At 32.3% G+C, this 17,012-nt stretch overlaps 1 protein-coding gene and 1 pseudogene across 1 annotated transcript; one reads left to right on the forward strand and one right to left on the reverse strand.

Annotated features, from left to right (window-relative positions):
- The first annotated feature begins 1,479 nt into the window (after positions 1-1,479).
- On the forward strand, positions 1,480-3,634 carry LOC132066956 (HVA22-like protein e; annotated as a pseudogene).
- Positions 3,635-4,474: 840 nt separating this feature from the next.
- On the reverse strand, positions 4,475-14,584 carry LOC132068497 (uncharacterized). The gene is made up of 16 exons (XM_059462100.1): positions 14,408-14,584; positions 12,906-12,981; positions 11,979-12,100; positions 11,813-11,866; positions 11,575-11,700; positions 11,358-11,477; positions 10,643-10,778; positions 9,817-9,987; positions 8,956-9,108; positions 7,819-7,925; positions 7,424-7,514; positions 7,202-7,343; positions 6,477-6,633; positions 6,268-6,384; positions 5,438-5,564; positions 4,475-4,821 (listed from the first exon to the last, which is right to left on the reverse strand). Exons 1-16 carry the CDS (start codon positions 14,554-14,556, stop codon positions 4,585-4,587), a joined length of 2,085 nt encoding a protein of 694 aa, XP_059318083.1. The 5' UTR covers positions 14,557-14,584; the 3' UTR covers positions 4,475-4,584.
- Between the last annotated feature and the right edge of the window lie 2,428 nt (positions 14,585-17,012).

Raw genomic sequence — 17,012 nt, forward strand, 5'->3', positions numbered from 1 at the left:
CATGATGACTGGTTGAGTTTAAGAAATATGAGTAGCCATGATGACTGGTTGAGTTTAAGAAATATAACTGAGCCTCCTTGAATTTTTCTTGTATATCATTTTTATCCCTCAATAAATTCCCAGTTGGTGATAATGATAAGAGCTGGACAGATTGGAGATTGGACTATGACCCATTGTTTAGTTCATTTTGACTCAGTTTATTTCAGTCAAAGTAACTTTTGAATAGGTTAATGATGAACTCATTCATAGACTCAACTCACTTTAACTACTCAAATTCAGCTCAATTCGCGCATTTAACACCCTTATTTTTTATTATCATTTATACAAGTCAAACATGGATGGATAACACAATATAATGTCGTCAACACGTGGCAAATAGGAAATTAGAAATGATAATTGCGAAACATGACCTTGTAAGAGCTATTACCTAAGGGCTATACCGAAATCGAATTACCTAACCGAATCGGGAATTTCGGTAATTCGACATTCAGTACGATATTAGAGAGTATAATTTCAAAATTACGTATGGTATTCAGGTTCAGGTTTGGGTTCGTTCAGAGATATTAATATCGGGTATTTAGTATTTACCGAATACCGAATTATTTATTGAACAAAGGGCCACGCCTTGTTATAACTCATATATCTAGCAGGCCCATCAATAGAAAATAATCAGCTCAAAGAAGCTAAAGAGTAACCTGCAATCAGATGATTCTATATAATGACTAGGAAAATCTTGAGTGCTGACTTCTTGTCTTCTTAAACATTTCACCTGTTCCAAATGATTTGACATAACATGGAAATTGTTCATGTGAGAATGGACAGTGAGAAAACGAGTTTTGAAATTGTATGCCTATTGATACAAGTTGTCAGGATTACTTGAATGATTCATTGTTCATGTTGATAAGAATCTCTGCTTGGTCCCCTTATGAGTGTGCTTTATCAATAATTTGCCTTTTGTTAGCTATATTAATTTGTTTTCTTATTTATGAAGCTGCACATAGAAAAACAGAAATAATTGGAGAAACGGTATTAAATTTATAATACAGCCGACTCCAACTTCAATACGGTATTACCGAATGTCGTACCGAATCAAAGTTTGATTTACGGATTACCGAATTATCGAATTGAACTTTCTCGGTTCGGTATTTAGTATTTAGTTTCAACTATTGATTACTAAATTATCGAATCCAAACTTTGAAAATACCGAACTGAATCCACCCCTAATTACCTATATGCATGGAAAATCATGGTGCCTTTTTAAGAGATGCTACTACCTATGCATAGAGATTATCCTCTCCTCGTCTAGGGGTTTGAGTATTGGCCCTATCTATATATCGAAAGATGCTATGTCAACTTGCTTAAGAGTAGTTAAGAGGCCCCTATCTACTGTTTTATAACTACTCTCTCCCTTCAATTTAATGTAAAATAACTCTATCACATACATTGCAAGGGCGGACGTAAACCTTTAGGTGTCAAGTTCATTGGAATGTAGTATTTTCGATGCGGAATATAAATATATATGTGAAAATCTATTAAAATTTTAATAAATATTATATATGAAAATATTTATTTTAAAAGTATAATGAGTACAGTAACAAAAATGTTATTGGTCAAATGGCTTATCAAATTTAATATCAGATCCGCTTCTCATAGTTTGAGCTACTCTTTGTTGAGTTCCACATCCGTGAACTAGCTTTTGGGGTTGAATTAAGCCAAAGTCTATATCTTTGTCATGATATCCGGCCAGACTCATACTAATCACGCTCCAAATATCCCCTTCCGGGTTGTGCGATGGGATATTGAATAATATATCTTTATATGATTTTGACAATCCTCACCTCATGAACTAGTTTTTTGAGGTATGCCTAAGAATAGCAATAATGTACTAAACGTTGTCAATTACTCTATAAATAGAGAAGAACTCCGCTTTCTTCTTCACTTCTCTTTGTGTTCTTCTTCGGTTCATCTAAATCCTTTCTTTGTTACAATATGAATCGATTCTGGACTTTGATCACTCATCTTCATACTCTAGCAGGGTAAATTTATTTAGATGTCCCAGATTTTTTCTGTTCTTTTTTTTTTTTTTTTTTTGTTGTTGTTGTTGTTAATTGTTTACTCTTTTCTAACTTTAATACTATTTATTACTTCTTGAGAAATTTCTTGAAAGCTATTTTTATCTTCTTGTTAAAATGCAGGCCAGTGATGATGTTGCTTTATCCACTGTACGTATTATTCTTATTTTGATCGTTAAAACTTCTTCTTCTTTTTTTCTTTTCTTATTAAATTGATTCTTGGCTAATTTTATGAGTAACAATTGTGTAGAAATGCATCTGTAGTAGCTATAGAGAGCACATCCAAGTTGGATGATGAACAGTGGCTTGCTTATTGGATCCTATATTCTTTTCTTACACTTATGGAGATGTTGCTTCATCCCATCCTTGAATGGTACGTTAGCTTTTTAACTTTATTATTCTGGAAAAGTTTCAAATTAATATTAAGGGTGTGTGTTTGTAAGAATCAAAATGTATTTTCTGGTGGTTGGTACGTATATAAGTAGAAATATTGTCTTAATAACATTTATATATAATTTAGGAGGATACAGGATGAGAAGGTAGGTGTCGGAGTCGGAGTTGGGGTGTTCGGGGTGGGGAGGAAATAATGAGTGGTTGAGTGTGGCATGTCACTTATGGAACTTGTTTTCCTACTGAACCAACCAACATAAAAAAATTGAAAAATTATTTTTCCGGTCATACCAAACACATCCTAAAAGAATGAAAGATACTAATAGAAGTAAACGAATTATCTAATGAACACCACTAAAACGAGCAAATTTCCGTTTCCGAGGATGGCCCGTTGAAAATTTGTTCGTTGGAAGCTTTTCCGACGGGCTTTCCTTATGAAGTTTTCATCGAAATTCGCTTGTTTTTAGTAATGAATCGAATTTACCCTCTATACAATAATGGTTTCAATTTCTTTTATCAGTAATAATGCAAATTAACAAGTGAACTGCTTCATCTTCTGGTCACTAGCTAGCTAGTTTCATTTATAATATAAATACATGTAGTTATAGTTTTGATGACTAACTATGTAAAATTTTGTTTACATTGTGAGTGCGTAAACGTTAAATTCTTATCTGGTTATAATTTTCTTTTCCTTTATGGGACTGATTTTGATTATAGGATACCAATGTGGTACGATGTGAAGTTGATATTTGTGGCATGGCTAGTTCTGCCTTAGTTTAGGGGAGCTGCTTTTATATATCAGAAGTTTGTTAGAGAAAAACTAATCAAGAAATATCGAGGATCACAGCAGCACAACTCTCCTAATGGCAAAGCTAATTAAACCAAATTTGTGGACTTCATTACTCCAAATTAAATTAAGAAAGTGAATTCAAGTAAATGTGGTTAGGATTATGTTTGTAATAGTTGAAATTTTATTTACAAATTCTTTAAGTATAGACTATAAAGTCTTGATCTTTAAAGCTAGAGAAAAATTATAAGTTAATCAAGATTTGTTGGTTTGTAATCAGGAAAATGTTGTTCATTGTGAGGTTTGCTCAGGCAGATTAGAGTTACGCTGTTACCGAATTTAAAGATTGATTGACATGTGTCATAGTAGTTCTTTCTTCTTATTTCTTCTTTATGTAAGTTATATTTTGTATGAGGCAAGTGTTATTTCTTTTAAAAATACTTGAAAATTTTAGCTTAGATTTTATAAATTAAGGTATATAATCTCTCGCAGCAAAAGTAAGAGGTAAGATAACATGTTATTTGATCCAAGTTAGTCCGACTTTCGTCTTGCCAAAATGATGGACAATCGAGCCTAAACCAACTCTTAAAACTAGTTCATGAGGTGAAAATTGTTCAAGATCAGCCGAGGAGACATATATGGTCTATTCTTTCAACCAACGTGGAATACTTAGGACCCATTTGGCCAGGAAAAAAAATCATTTTATTTCAAAGTCACTGTTTACCCATGAAAATTCCAAATTCAACTCCAAGTTGGATTCAGAATTTGAAAAATAGCTTATAACCTACTTTTCAAGTCCATCTTGATAATTCTAAATAAAATACTGTCTTCTTTCCTTTGTAAGAAGTGTACCCAAACACAACTCCATCTTCAACTCCAATTTGAAAAATTCCACGTTAGCGGTCAGGGGATAACAACTTTTAAATAGCCAAGTTCAGGGGTAATTAAAACTAGACATAGTTTGTGGAGGAACTAATAATTTGAGCCAAATTTAGGAGTGTATGAAGGTATTCTGCTACTTTTAAATACAATTGAGATTGATGCTTATAGAATTTTTCCGGGTAATAATGATTGCCATTCGAAAAAAAAGAGTTATTTTTGTGAGAAATAATCGATTACAACAAATATTATATGACTATCAATAAAGAAACTTGACTGTAGCGCCCTTTGTAGATGAATCAATTCTCATTATCCCTATATTTCCCCACCCTCAAAATCATGTATATATCAGCTTGAAAAAAAATAATAAAAAAGAAAAGAATATTAACATAGTGAGGTCATTAAACTGGAAAATTCTCCTAAATATATATGTGTATAATATCCACTTGATCAATTTTATTGTGGAGGGCCTTCCAAACGAATGTAGTCATATTGATGCCCATAGAAAGGATAACCAGCTTTTATTTGCTTCAAATATATTTTATTTTCTCCCTTTTGTAGTTGTGACCCTGGAATTTGAAAATTGAAGAGCCAATATAATCCATGTATCCCATGTCTAGCTATTGCATTACTCCTCCCAATTGATGGAGTTTCAAAGTGAGGCGTTTGGCTAGAGGGGTTGTTGATCCTCCCCTAAAATTGCAAAAAATAAAACATGTTATTATACAAGAATATAGAGCACTAATCATTTGTAAAGTAATAAAAACTTAATTTTCTTTTTTGCTTTAAGCATCCGGTACCTGACTAACATAGAGATTCGCGTTGAAGAGGTCCACTAAAAGTCTAAATCATTTTCTATGAAGGGTTTTATGCTTCATCTTTGTGTGCGTATTCGGACTATTCGATTATTTTGGTCGAATTCTATTCTTAATTTGCTTTGAGTTATCGTTCTTTAATATTTTGTTGCTTTCTTTATCTCCGATAGTATCACCATTGCTCACGCCTAAGACCTCTAATTAAGAATGGACCAAGAGATCCCAACCATCTCACCGATAAACAATTACAATTAATCTCATTATAAAATGAAACAGTGAATATTATAGATCTAGAAGGTTAAGTTTTCATCGCTTAATCACTAGATATTGTATGTTAAACATACGGAGAATGGTCGTATCTCCAAAATCCCATTGAATTGTGTGAAATTGAGTTGTTGATTTTTGGTTCTCTCCCTGCTTTTTTTTACTGTGTTCATCAAGAAGTTTGGAATATGGATAAATTGTTAATGAGAAATTGAGGCAGGGTTATATACCTGCAAATGGGAATATGTTGCAGAGGCCAGTGCCACACGTAGTGTATAATTTCCCTTTGGATCAACTCTTGGGAGTTCAAATGAAATTTTCCATGTTGTTGGTATATAATTCTTGCTTCTAGTTCTCCTGCAATGCAAATTTGAAAAACTTAGAAAATACAAAACATATTTAATTACTTAAATTGAAAAGTATAGGGAAATATGAGTATATGACCATCCAAAGTTAACCTGCGGGGGGTAAGTACCCCTTCATTTATAATCAACATTTGCGATTTGAGCCTTAAAAATGAACTTTAGGCCTAACTTAACCCCAAAAGTTAGCTCAAGATGTGAGGATTGCTAAAATTATAAAAAGTCCAATTTTTTTCATCCCGCTGATGTGGACTCAACACCTCCCCACCCCCTCCGCCCACACACATTCAGGATTGGATATTTGGAGCGTGGATAATATAAGATGGGTGTCTTGAGCTTGTTTTTGGGATCGAGTTGAGCCCAAGTCCAATTTCTTAACATGGAATCAGAGTCAGGTGTATCTCAATTATTGGTTTACCCTATGTTGGGTCCCCATATCATATTATTCATGTTCCAGTTGGTAGGTCGGCCGTGGGGTGGGGGGTGGGGTTAGTTAGTTGAGTTTCTTGCATCAGTTCTTTAAGGATGGGATGATTTCTTCATATGGTTCTGGATATTCCTAAATTTTAAAGTTGAGTTAAACCCAATATTCATTTGTTTATCACAACAGAATTAATGGGGCCCAAAAACAAGTGACGAAGAACTGAGTTGAAACTAAGAAAGAGGGAAGCATGAATGATGGTACTAATTATAGTCACCTGGTTACATGAGCAAAGAACCAGTCTTTTCGATAATCACTGACACCAACTTTATATACCAAATCTTTTTTTGGATATAAGTCAGTGTATCGATCCCACAAACCATATTGTCTATATCTGTTAACAGAAAACAATAGTCAACTTAGTTTTTGATGCAAAAAAACTATACTAAAGAGAAGCAAAATAATTTAGTTTAAAGGGAAGCTAACTTTTGTGTAGTATCGTTGAATAACTGATTTGTGAACCCAGGCAATGGATCAGGGACAAAAAATTCTGCAGCAGTTCGATCAGGATTGCCTATTTCCCATAAAGTTGGACCATTTCTTGGAGGATCATAAATTAGGTGACCTAAGCTAATATCACTTCCTGCATTAATATAATTAATTCATGTTAGAAATTGTTTGATTTGGGAGCAAATAATTTAAAGTTTAATTCTATAATTTTCATACTATTAGATCAGTTAAAGATAATTACAAATAACTATTCATAAAAAGTGAGATTTTAGCAACCTGCAAGCTAGTCTGTTACATGCTATAAAAGGTTAAAAGACATTGCTATTGTAAAAGATTTATACTTATCGTATTACCGTATACAGTGTATATAACTTAAATTTGAATGTGGCAAAATCAACTCATTTTTTAGTTACTTGCCCAAGTTTAAATGGGGTGAATTATGACCAATCTGTTTGTTGACTTGACCAGACATGTTGGACCCACAATAACCCATCAAATTATAGGGTTGAAACGGGTCAAAATAAAATTCAAATATAAAAAGGATGAAATTGGATTATGTCCGATGGATTGAATTATGACACATTATTTAACCTATTTTGACCTAATTACATTTTAAATAGGTTAGATCATGACTAGTTTATTATTTTGATCTGTTTTAACCGGCCCAAAAAAAAGAGGAAAAAAGGAAAGAAAAGGAGGACCTTGTTTGACATTTATGTCATAGTTGTATTTGTAATCTCCAATAATTCCGGGGACCCAAGAATACAAGCTATAAGTTCCAGGTCTAACGCCGCTGATTTTGAATTGTCCAGTCTCATCTGTTTGGGTCCAAAATTGATAACCCTGAGAGGAAATTAAAAGTCATTAAGTGATCATAAACAATTTCTATGGAATTAAACATTGAATAGGGCTTAATTAATTACCTTGGTCTCATATTGCCAAGATCCAACATCTCCAGGAAGAGCTAATCCAATATATGCAGATTTTGCATATACAGGATCTTTGTTTATGTACCTAAACAAGATTTTCAAAGTCATTTTCATAATTTCCTCATGATACTTTTCGTACAACTGCTACATGAGATTACTCTTTGGATCATAAAGGTTCCAAAAGCAGCGACACAAACATACTCGCCTGTTTCAATTTATGTGTTTTAGTTTGACTGAGCATGAAATTCAAAAAAAAAAAAAAAAAACCTTTGTATTTTGTGGTTCAAAATTAAGTATGTATATTATCAAAATATTCTTTGAATTTTGTAGATGTAAAACATAATATGTTAGATATTAAAATTAAAAAGTTACTAAACATAGAAAGTAACCTGTCTCGAATGAATAATTGACCTCCAACTGTACCGCGTTCATTAGCATGGGGATAATCAACAGATTCTGGGAAATCATATGGCCATTTTGCAGTTTCTTCCTGCATCTGCAGAGTAATAAAATTCACAAATTAGCATTTGTCTAACTACATTAGTTTGATGTGATACTGTTTATAGGTATCACGACCCAAGCCCAACACAATTGTCAAGATATTATGGGGTCATTTGAACTCAGGCAATTCGCACTATTGCTCCTATCTTGGGGTGGTCTTTAATTTTTGTCCCTCAAATCGCTGGTCTTTAATTTTTATCCTTCCGCACTTTAAGTAATAAAAAACTGGCTCAAAATATCTTTGGCATTCTAGCTTCGAACCCTAGCAGAGTAAATAAAAAAAAAAAATTGCAAGGTAAGGTTTCATAGAAATTATGCATATTCGGGCAAAATTACATAGACAAGTGGTCGGAAAAGGCATAGTTTCTGTGTAACTTTGCGCGAATAGGCATAGTTTCTATGTAACTTTGCCCGGATAGGCATAGTTTCTATGAAACCTAGCCTTGCAAAGTTTTTTTCTTTTTTTCTTTTGACTCTGTTGGGGTTCAAACACAAAATCTCTAGTTTCATAGACCCGCGAATAAGGATACTTTAGCTCACAAATTTTTATTAAATGAGAAGTGGGGACAAAAATTAAAGACCAGTCCATTTGATGGGAAATCCTTGCAAAAACTTGTTTGAACTTTTGCCTCTATTTTGTATTGGTCTTTAGTTTTTGCTGCTTGTAACAAATAACTTTTTCTCAGACATAAATATCATAATATTCCACAAGTTATGGTTCGCGTCACTTTTTGCCTTACAGAATTTATGTCCCACTAGGCAAAAGTTTGATTGCTAAAGAGCAAAAATTGAAGACCAACCCATTTGAAAGGAAAAAATTAAGGACCAGCTTATTTGAAGGACAATTCGTGCAATTTCTTCGATATTATGCGCTTTGGGCCACCTCAATGCTTGGGCCTGAGATTTTTTTCATGGGCTTTAGATCAAAAGGTACCCCGACAATTGAATCTTAAACTCGCCCTCATATGACAACTAACTTTTGCTTCTCATTTCGGTGTGAATTTACCCAAGGTAAATTAATTTACCTGTTTTTTGGCATCTTCCCAAAGTGTATGGTGATTGTCACCAGAATCAGAGTTAAGGTAAAAGAAGACAGGCCCAAAAACCTTCTTCCATTGCTCTCCTTTTTTTAGTGTGACTCCTAACTCTGGCCCTGCGTAATGCCCACTAAAAAATATCTGTACAAGAAGAAGAATTAAACATAAGTATTGCTAAAATATCTATGCTAATTTCTCTTAAATGATTAGTCATATTGATATATTAGAGCACCATCAAGGGATGAGATGGAATAGTTAATTTTTTGAGAAATTTATACAAATATAAACTCAACATAACACATTACACCTACGCAGCCATATTTTTTAGTTTATAGCCATATAACCCTTTTTTTTTTTCTTTTTTCTTTTTCTGTTGGCAATAGTGTTTACACACACTTATACACAAATATCCCATATTTGGGACCAGCTTGTAGAAAATCTTTGAACCATTTCGAGTTTCCTTGCATTTGATATAGACTGAAATCTGTTTTCAAAATATACACATGTTGGTCAAATCGGGTAAGATCTGGATATATGGACCCATTTAGTTATGAGGTTGGGCCGCATGATTCACAGTGTAAATTAAAAAAACTGAGAAATATTGTATTTTTTTTTTATTTTTTTTTTTGTGTATCTGACTAGCAAATGTAATTAATTTTGGCCAACCGGCCCAACGTTTAACTTGCCCAAAACATTTCACCTTTAACTAAAAATCTCAACTTTAAATTCAAGAATAACGAGTCACTTATATATATATACTCGTCGAGAATTTAAATTAGTGGAGACAGTAAATCTAGATATCGAATGCATAACAAATACACAAAGTAATTTTAATAAAGGGTAACTTACTGCTAAGGAGGTGGGACCAGCATGAGAAGTTAGATCTTGCTTCATCGGTCCACCATTACGGTCTTCATAACTAGGTGTAATCACCCAAAAACCTACGTGTGGAGTATTGCAAATCCATCCATGTACTTTAATATCCTTATTCTCGAACGAATATTGGTACTTGTCATCCACCTAAAATGGAAAAATGAGATGGTAATTAAACAAAGTGTATTTAATTAGGGACCATTTGGTTACCAAGATTAAGAAAAATAATCCCAATATAAGATTTAATATTGTTTTATATTATATGTTTGCGTGGCATTTCATTTTCGGTACTATAAGCAATACCAGAATAATTTTATACAACTAATTTGGTTATTTATATTGAATCCAGCATGGATCAACAACTTATGCAAGAATTAGCTTTATGCCTAAGGAAAAAGTGAATCATGGACCAACTTATGCAAGAACTAGCTTTACAAAGATAAAACACCTAAAAGACTAAAATAACATTGGTTTCGTCTTTCTATTTTGTTTTACTTTAAAAATAAGGTAAATGTAGGACGAATCTAAATATCTATAATCAATTATTATTATTATAGTATTAACTTTAGATCGTTGTAGGAATCCATAAATTTCACATTTTGGACCCGACTCTAGTAAAAGTATAGACTTTTATGTTATGCCCGGTAAATGCAATGAACCGAAAATCCACTAAAAATATATATACTAAATAATTTAGTAATTAATAATTTTTTGGTAAATTATACAAAATATCCCTTATAATATGAGTCAATTGCAGATACATCTTTTGTGTTTTAAAATAAAAGCATTTTTTTTTTTTTACCTCGCCCTTAAGTTTAGGATTGGATGGATGTGTTAGTCTAACTGCTTCTTTGTAGTCAAGGATCTGCCCATCAGATCGATCTTCATCTGTTGGCATCATCGTTTGCATGTCATCTGATATGGCCATATAGTGGAACCTATTCATTGCAATTCAACAAGAAAATTTTGAACTTATGATCAGTCTAATTAGCATCACTAATAACTACGCTTAGAGTAAATTGAAATCGGTTACATGACCAATTTAAAATTAATAGAAAATTAGAGCTGTTAAAAAAAGAAACGTTTTCTACTTAGGGTGTGTCTGGTATAAAAGAATATTTTCTTAAAAAGTAATCGATTTTCTTATTTATGTTATGATATTAGGTAAAGTAATTAAACAAAAAAATATTATCCCAATTACATTTAAATATAATTTAACCAAATGTTACGAAGGAGATAAGGTGAAGGTGGAGGGATATGAGGTTTGGGGTGAGTTGCATGTCACGAGAGCTTCAAATTACTAAAAGAATCCAAGTTCTTTGTATTGACGGCATATTCTGAATTATCAAATAATATTGACCTACAACAATAAACAACTCTTTATATCAAGTCTGATACGATAACCTAGAAAATACAAAGTATAGCCAGTTGCACTATGACAAATATTTTATACTATCAATAAATATACACACACAGACTAAATTATAAAAATAATGTATAAATCTTTGGAATCTTACAGAGCCCTTCTTAGCTTGATGGCAATCCTAGCTTCTTCAAGAGTTAGACTGGGCCAGCCCTTCAAGTGTTCAAATACCCCATATGAATAAAATCCAGAACTCCCACGCAACATTACATACCTGCAATTTAAATTTATTTTATCAAAATTAACCTTTTTACCACCATTTTAACGTGATCAATTAGGTAGTGATGAATATTTTATTAAATAAAGCTTACCTTTTGTCAATGTTTAGAGGAAGATCATTGGCAGTACCATTAATGGAAGGATTCCATGTTCTTGTAAAAGAAACTTCGACTTTGTTTTTGTCTTGTGCAATTACTCTGAATTTTGTTGCTAAAAACCTGCGAATATTTATTTCCATGCTTAAAATTTATTATATTTTCTTCTTATGGTTTTACACATACACCTTGAAAGTACATATATGTATCTCATAAATGATTAAAGAAAACTTACATATCAAAAGTGTAATCCTTGTCTCCAGGACGTTCCCACACGGTATCCCAATATCTACATTATTTATAAATTGAGTAATTTATGCATTTTCAAACCTCTTTTTCTCTCCAAAATTTCCTATATTTTAAGTTAATAAAAAAGAAAGAAAAAAATGCTTATAACTTACCCTCTATTTGTATCTTTGAAGTCCGTCTCTAGTACATTATCAATACCATTGTAACGCACTCCAGCAATGGATCCAGTGGGATTAGTTAGGGTAATTTGGACAATGCCATTATCCATCAATACCTGATAATTTCAAGACTTTTAGCTCAATAATAGAATAAGATAGACATTGATAGTGTTGAAGACAAATAGGACTTATAAAGTGAGTTACTTTTAATTTTTTTAATCTTTTAGACAGGATGGTCACACTATTCAATATGATATCAAAGTAAGTAAATGTTCTGAGTTTGAGTCTCACTATATATTACCCATCACCAAAATGAATTTTCAAGTGTCTGGCCTATAAATCCGCACGGTGAGGGGCGTATTGATCAAGACATAATTAATTAAAGAAAAATAATCTTTTAGAGGAGAAAGTCCCAAGCATTAACACATAAACCTTCACATATTTTAATTCAAACTATTATACTTTGACGGTAAAAAAAAATTATGCAGGCCACTAGCTTGAAGAAGTAATAAGTAATCTTGTATAATAAATAACATATATAGTTACATGAAAAATAAATAAAACATATTATCTGCTATAACAAGTTATTCAATGTACACTACTGATAATAGGAGAAAGACATAAATAGTGCTAGAGTTTTTTCTGTCCTTCATAACCTATAATTTGATTAGAAAAAAAATGGATAAAGGTCAATCACACATAGTTTCAACTATAAGGTTGACTTTATTGTTGTGTAAGTTTTCAAAATCTTTTTCTTTTCGGGGAAAGTCTCAGACAGTTTATTTCACGCATAGAAAAACGCCATTTTTACCTTTTTTAAATTTCTTTTATCATTTTTAATATGGACAATAGAATTGAATTTCAAAGACAAACTTATTAGGCACTGACCATTCAAGAGGATTAGAGATAGTGGACACTTACATAATTACGTGAGATAAGCAGTTTGACAGGAGGAGTAGTTGATATCAACTTTTGACTATCGTCTAGTGGAGTATGCCTGCAATTTAACAAAAAACAGGAAATTAAAATGAATACACTAACTTTACATTAAACTCACCTTAGCTGGGGCAGTTTTGGGTACAACTAAAAGATATAACTAAATCATTATTAAAACCTTTTTTGGCAATTAAAATCCATTATTAAAGCCTTTTGAAGCACATAATTAATGTGAGATGATGTATTTCTCTAATAAAAATACAATTCAAAAAAATATCAGTAGATATATGCTAAGATAAAAAAAGTCAGCCTCAAATAAATCTCACCATTACCACATATTCTATTTTAGGGTAAAAAAGAATTCAGGCAAACATTTGTAGTAGAATTTCTTTCATTTTAACTTGTTAGATTTATTTTTGTTCAACCACCGGCTATTCAAAACGTACTGGTTTTATTGGAATAGGGATTTTTTTTTTTTTTTTTTGGTTGTTCAGCCAATCCTTACATTTATAAAACCAACTAAAGCACGATAAATAGGTAATGTGAAAGAAGGAAAGGTAAAATCAATTTAAGGACCAAAAACTGATGACTTTCGTGCAACCAGAGGAAATAGTACTTAAATGAATGTAGCTTTTTCAATTGCCAATGACTTTCTAGTATGGAATACTCATCATTATATTCCATGAAAGTAAAAAAGATAAATAAAGTTAAATTCCTTCTGGAGACGAATTGTCAAAGGATGAACCAAGTTGCAAATGCATAAGTTTTCTAGTCTAGCTTAATTAATGATATCATAGAATCTACGCAAGAACTCATAAAGAGTTTGAAAAATTAACAAACTATGGCGGCATCACTTTTCTTCTCCTTTCCTTTTAGATTTAAATGAAAACACTAACATTGTAAGAGATATTTATATGAAAATGCAGTCTTACCAATTGTAATAGGTAATTACCTTAATTTACAGTCGTTACTAAAAATGCGAAGTAAAAAATCCATCAAAAATTCGTCGGAAATTTGCTCATTTTCGACCGATTCCGTCGAAAATGCTAATTTCTCTGACGGAAATGTCCGTCAGAAGTTCCCATATTTTAAGTGGTTTAGTATAATAAACCATACATGCTAAAATTCTTGCACGTGTAACCTTGTTCTTGAGTTTTCGATATATTTATAATGAGTGGGTCTGAAGTAATGTTAGTTGCTCGATAAGTTGATTTGAGCTGATGGTGATAAGACATGAGGGAAAATGGTCGTACTGACGGGCTGACAAAAAATTAATTTGATACCATGTAAAAAAATTGTAAACTCAAAACCTTAATCAAGGTAACGGATTAAACGATCCCGGCACCATAAACCCTTTGAAAATCCTTACATAACAAATGTATTATCTAACAGAGATTGAAAATCCTTACATAACAAATGTATTATCTAACAGAGATGATGAATTCATAACTTTATATTAAAAAATAAAAAAGAACAAGTTATCATACTTAAATTGGTCCGTCGTCGACCTTGAACCACTAACAAGCATGAAAATCTGGAAAACAATGGAACAAAACCATAAAACAAGACGTGGTTGCCTCTTCCACCCTATCTTATTCATCTTTTTACTCTGCCACAGAAATAAAGAAACAAACATCAAGATTAATGAGAAGCTCTCGTAAGTATATGAGGCGGGATTTGACTAAGCACGGAATTTAAAAAAAAAATTTCTTTTAAAGAACTCGTATCTTAAATATGCTATGAGCTTTTTGTGGCTATAAAAACATACCGTTGAGAGTAAAATTTAAAAATGTACTCCGGCAGTCCCAATCTATGTGGCACCATTTGACTAGGCATAAAGTTTAAGAGAGAAAGGAAGATTTTTAAAATTGGTGGTCCAAAATAAGTCTTAGATACTTGTGTGACTGTAAATCATCTCACTAAGCGTAAGAAAGGTAATTTAAAGTTCAATTATTTCTAAATATAGAAGACGATATTCTTTTTGGGACACAATAAAAAGGAAAGTATGCCACGTAAATTGGGACAGAGGGAGTATCTACTTTTATTAAAACGAACTAATAAGAAAAATAGTGTCGCTTCTCAGAGGGAGTATTTCTTTTTTGGTTTCCGAACCGTTTCTGGTACCCGCATTGGGCCCCGACTAATCTGAACTCATGCCGCATAAAGCCCAAGGGGGCAAGCGCTCCCTATCAGAGTTTTTTCTATAACCAGAACTTGATTCCAAGACTTTTGGTTCAGGTGGAGCATCCTATCCTTTTGCACCGCTACCCTCGTTAGAGGGAGTATGTGAAACCGTGCAAGAAAAAAGTATGATACTAAAGGGATTGGAAAATAGCAAAGGCAAAATAGAGTAGCATGCGTACCTTAAGGCAAAGTAAAAATTACTTCGTTGATATCAGAAAAAATGAGAGAATTAAGGCAAAGTAAAAATTACTTCGTTGATATCAGAAAAAATCAGAAAAAAATGAGAGAATTAAGGCAAAGTAAAAATTACTTCGTTGATATCAGAAGAAATGAGAGAAAAATTATGGAAATGAATTCGTTACAGTCTTCAAATATATATAGGCTTCGAAGCCTATAGGTTTAGATGGTCTAATATTGTAATGGTGAAGTAGTTAGTATATGAAAAATCTAGCTGATCCTATACCAAAAAAGTGTGTGTTGTTTATTATATATGGTGAAGTAATACTAGTACAATTTTACGAAGAATAGAAGGTTGACTTTTTAGTTGTATTATTAGGTATTTAGGTATTTACTGTTGACGAATGTGCCTTTTTAATTGGGCAAAATCGCAGACACAGGGTTCTTTCTTTCTATACACGGCAGTTGCCAGATAAAAATATTGCAAATATAAAACAAAAGAACCAGGATTGTTGTGCTGTGTGCTTTCCAAGACACTCTTTCACTTTTGGAAAGTTCTAAATATTTGGCAATTATACAATTTTCACAATTTTAATTACTCAAGTTAATTGAATCATTAAACTTTCAATCTTGATGTAATATAATATTTTTCAATTATTAATCACTTTTATTTTTGTTTCTTTTATTATCATTAATAACACATTAGTTAAACTTCATGTCCAATCAAATACTGCTATATCAAATAGAACGACAAGAGCATTTTCTTTTCATCTTATTTTTCAAGTTCCAGTTAATTAACCCCTCTTGTTACCACCAACGGTTGTGGTGGAATGAATAATTAAGATCCTTTCATCGGCCTTAACCAGAAGTCCAGGGTTCGAGCCTGAGTATGGAAAAAATCTATATGAATTGTTTCTTCTTTTAATGAAACTTACGCGGCGGGAATGGGGATTAGTGAGGAACCCCTGCAGATATCGGATACAGAATAGGAAATCAAAAATAAATAAATTAACCCCTCTTATTTAGAATTAACTTTTGTATTTATTTCATTGGAACTGTGGGTATTTCTCGTTTTCTTTTTTTCTGATTAAAATATCCAATTATCAATTGAAGTCCCTGAGGGCAGTTGCACAATTTGGTCAGGTGAAGTCGTTAGTGGGTTTGTCAAAGTCTGTTTTGGTGGTTGGCCCAGACTTTAATTTGGTAAACATTCCAGTCATTAAGATGAAATATTAGTACTCTACAAAAATTCTACAAATATACATTTCTGGTAAGGAATTTGGAGAACTAACTTGTTCGAATTCAACGTCAGTACTTGGTACTTTAAACAGATTATTATTATAGGGAAGCCAACAATATTGTAAGCAGGGGCGGTCCTATGTGATTTCAAGTGAGTTTATATGAACCCACTTCGTTGAAAAATAACACTGTATATATATGTATATTTAATCTGTTTTTAAAAAATATATATGTATATACAGTGTTATTTATATATTTCTTATACATTGAACCCACTTGGTAAAAATCACCCGCCACTGATTGTATGTACGTCATATATTTAATATTTCTTTGTTTTTTTCTTGTTTAGTTACCTCAAATAGTTCTGTGCACTATTCAACTATTTCTTATAAATTAATTTGGTCCAATCCCAAATTGCACAAGTATACACTCGTTAGGCACCATGTGAAAATATTTCCTAAATATAGACTCGTTAGGCACCATGTGAAATAC

This window comes from Lycium ferocissimum, chromosome 8 (assembly GCF_029784015.1).
Source record: "Lycium ferocissimum isolate CSIRO_LF1 chromosome 8, AGI_CSIRO_Lferr_CH_V1, whole genome shotgun sequence".
Lineage (NCBI taxonomy): Eukaryota > Viridiplantae > Streptophyta > Magnoliopsida > Solanales > Solanaceae > Lycium > Lycium ferocissimum.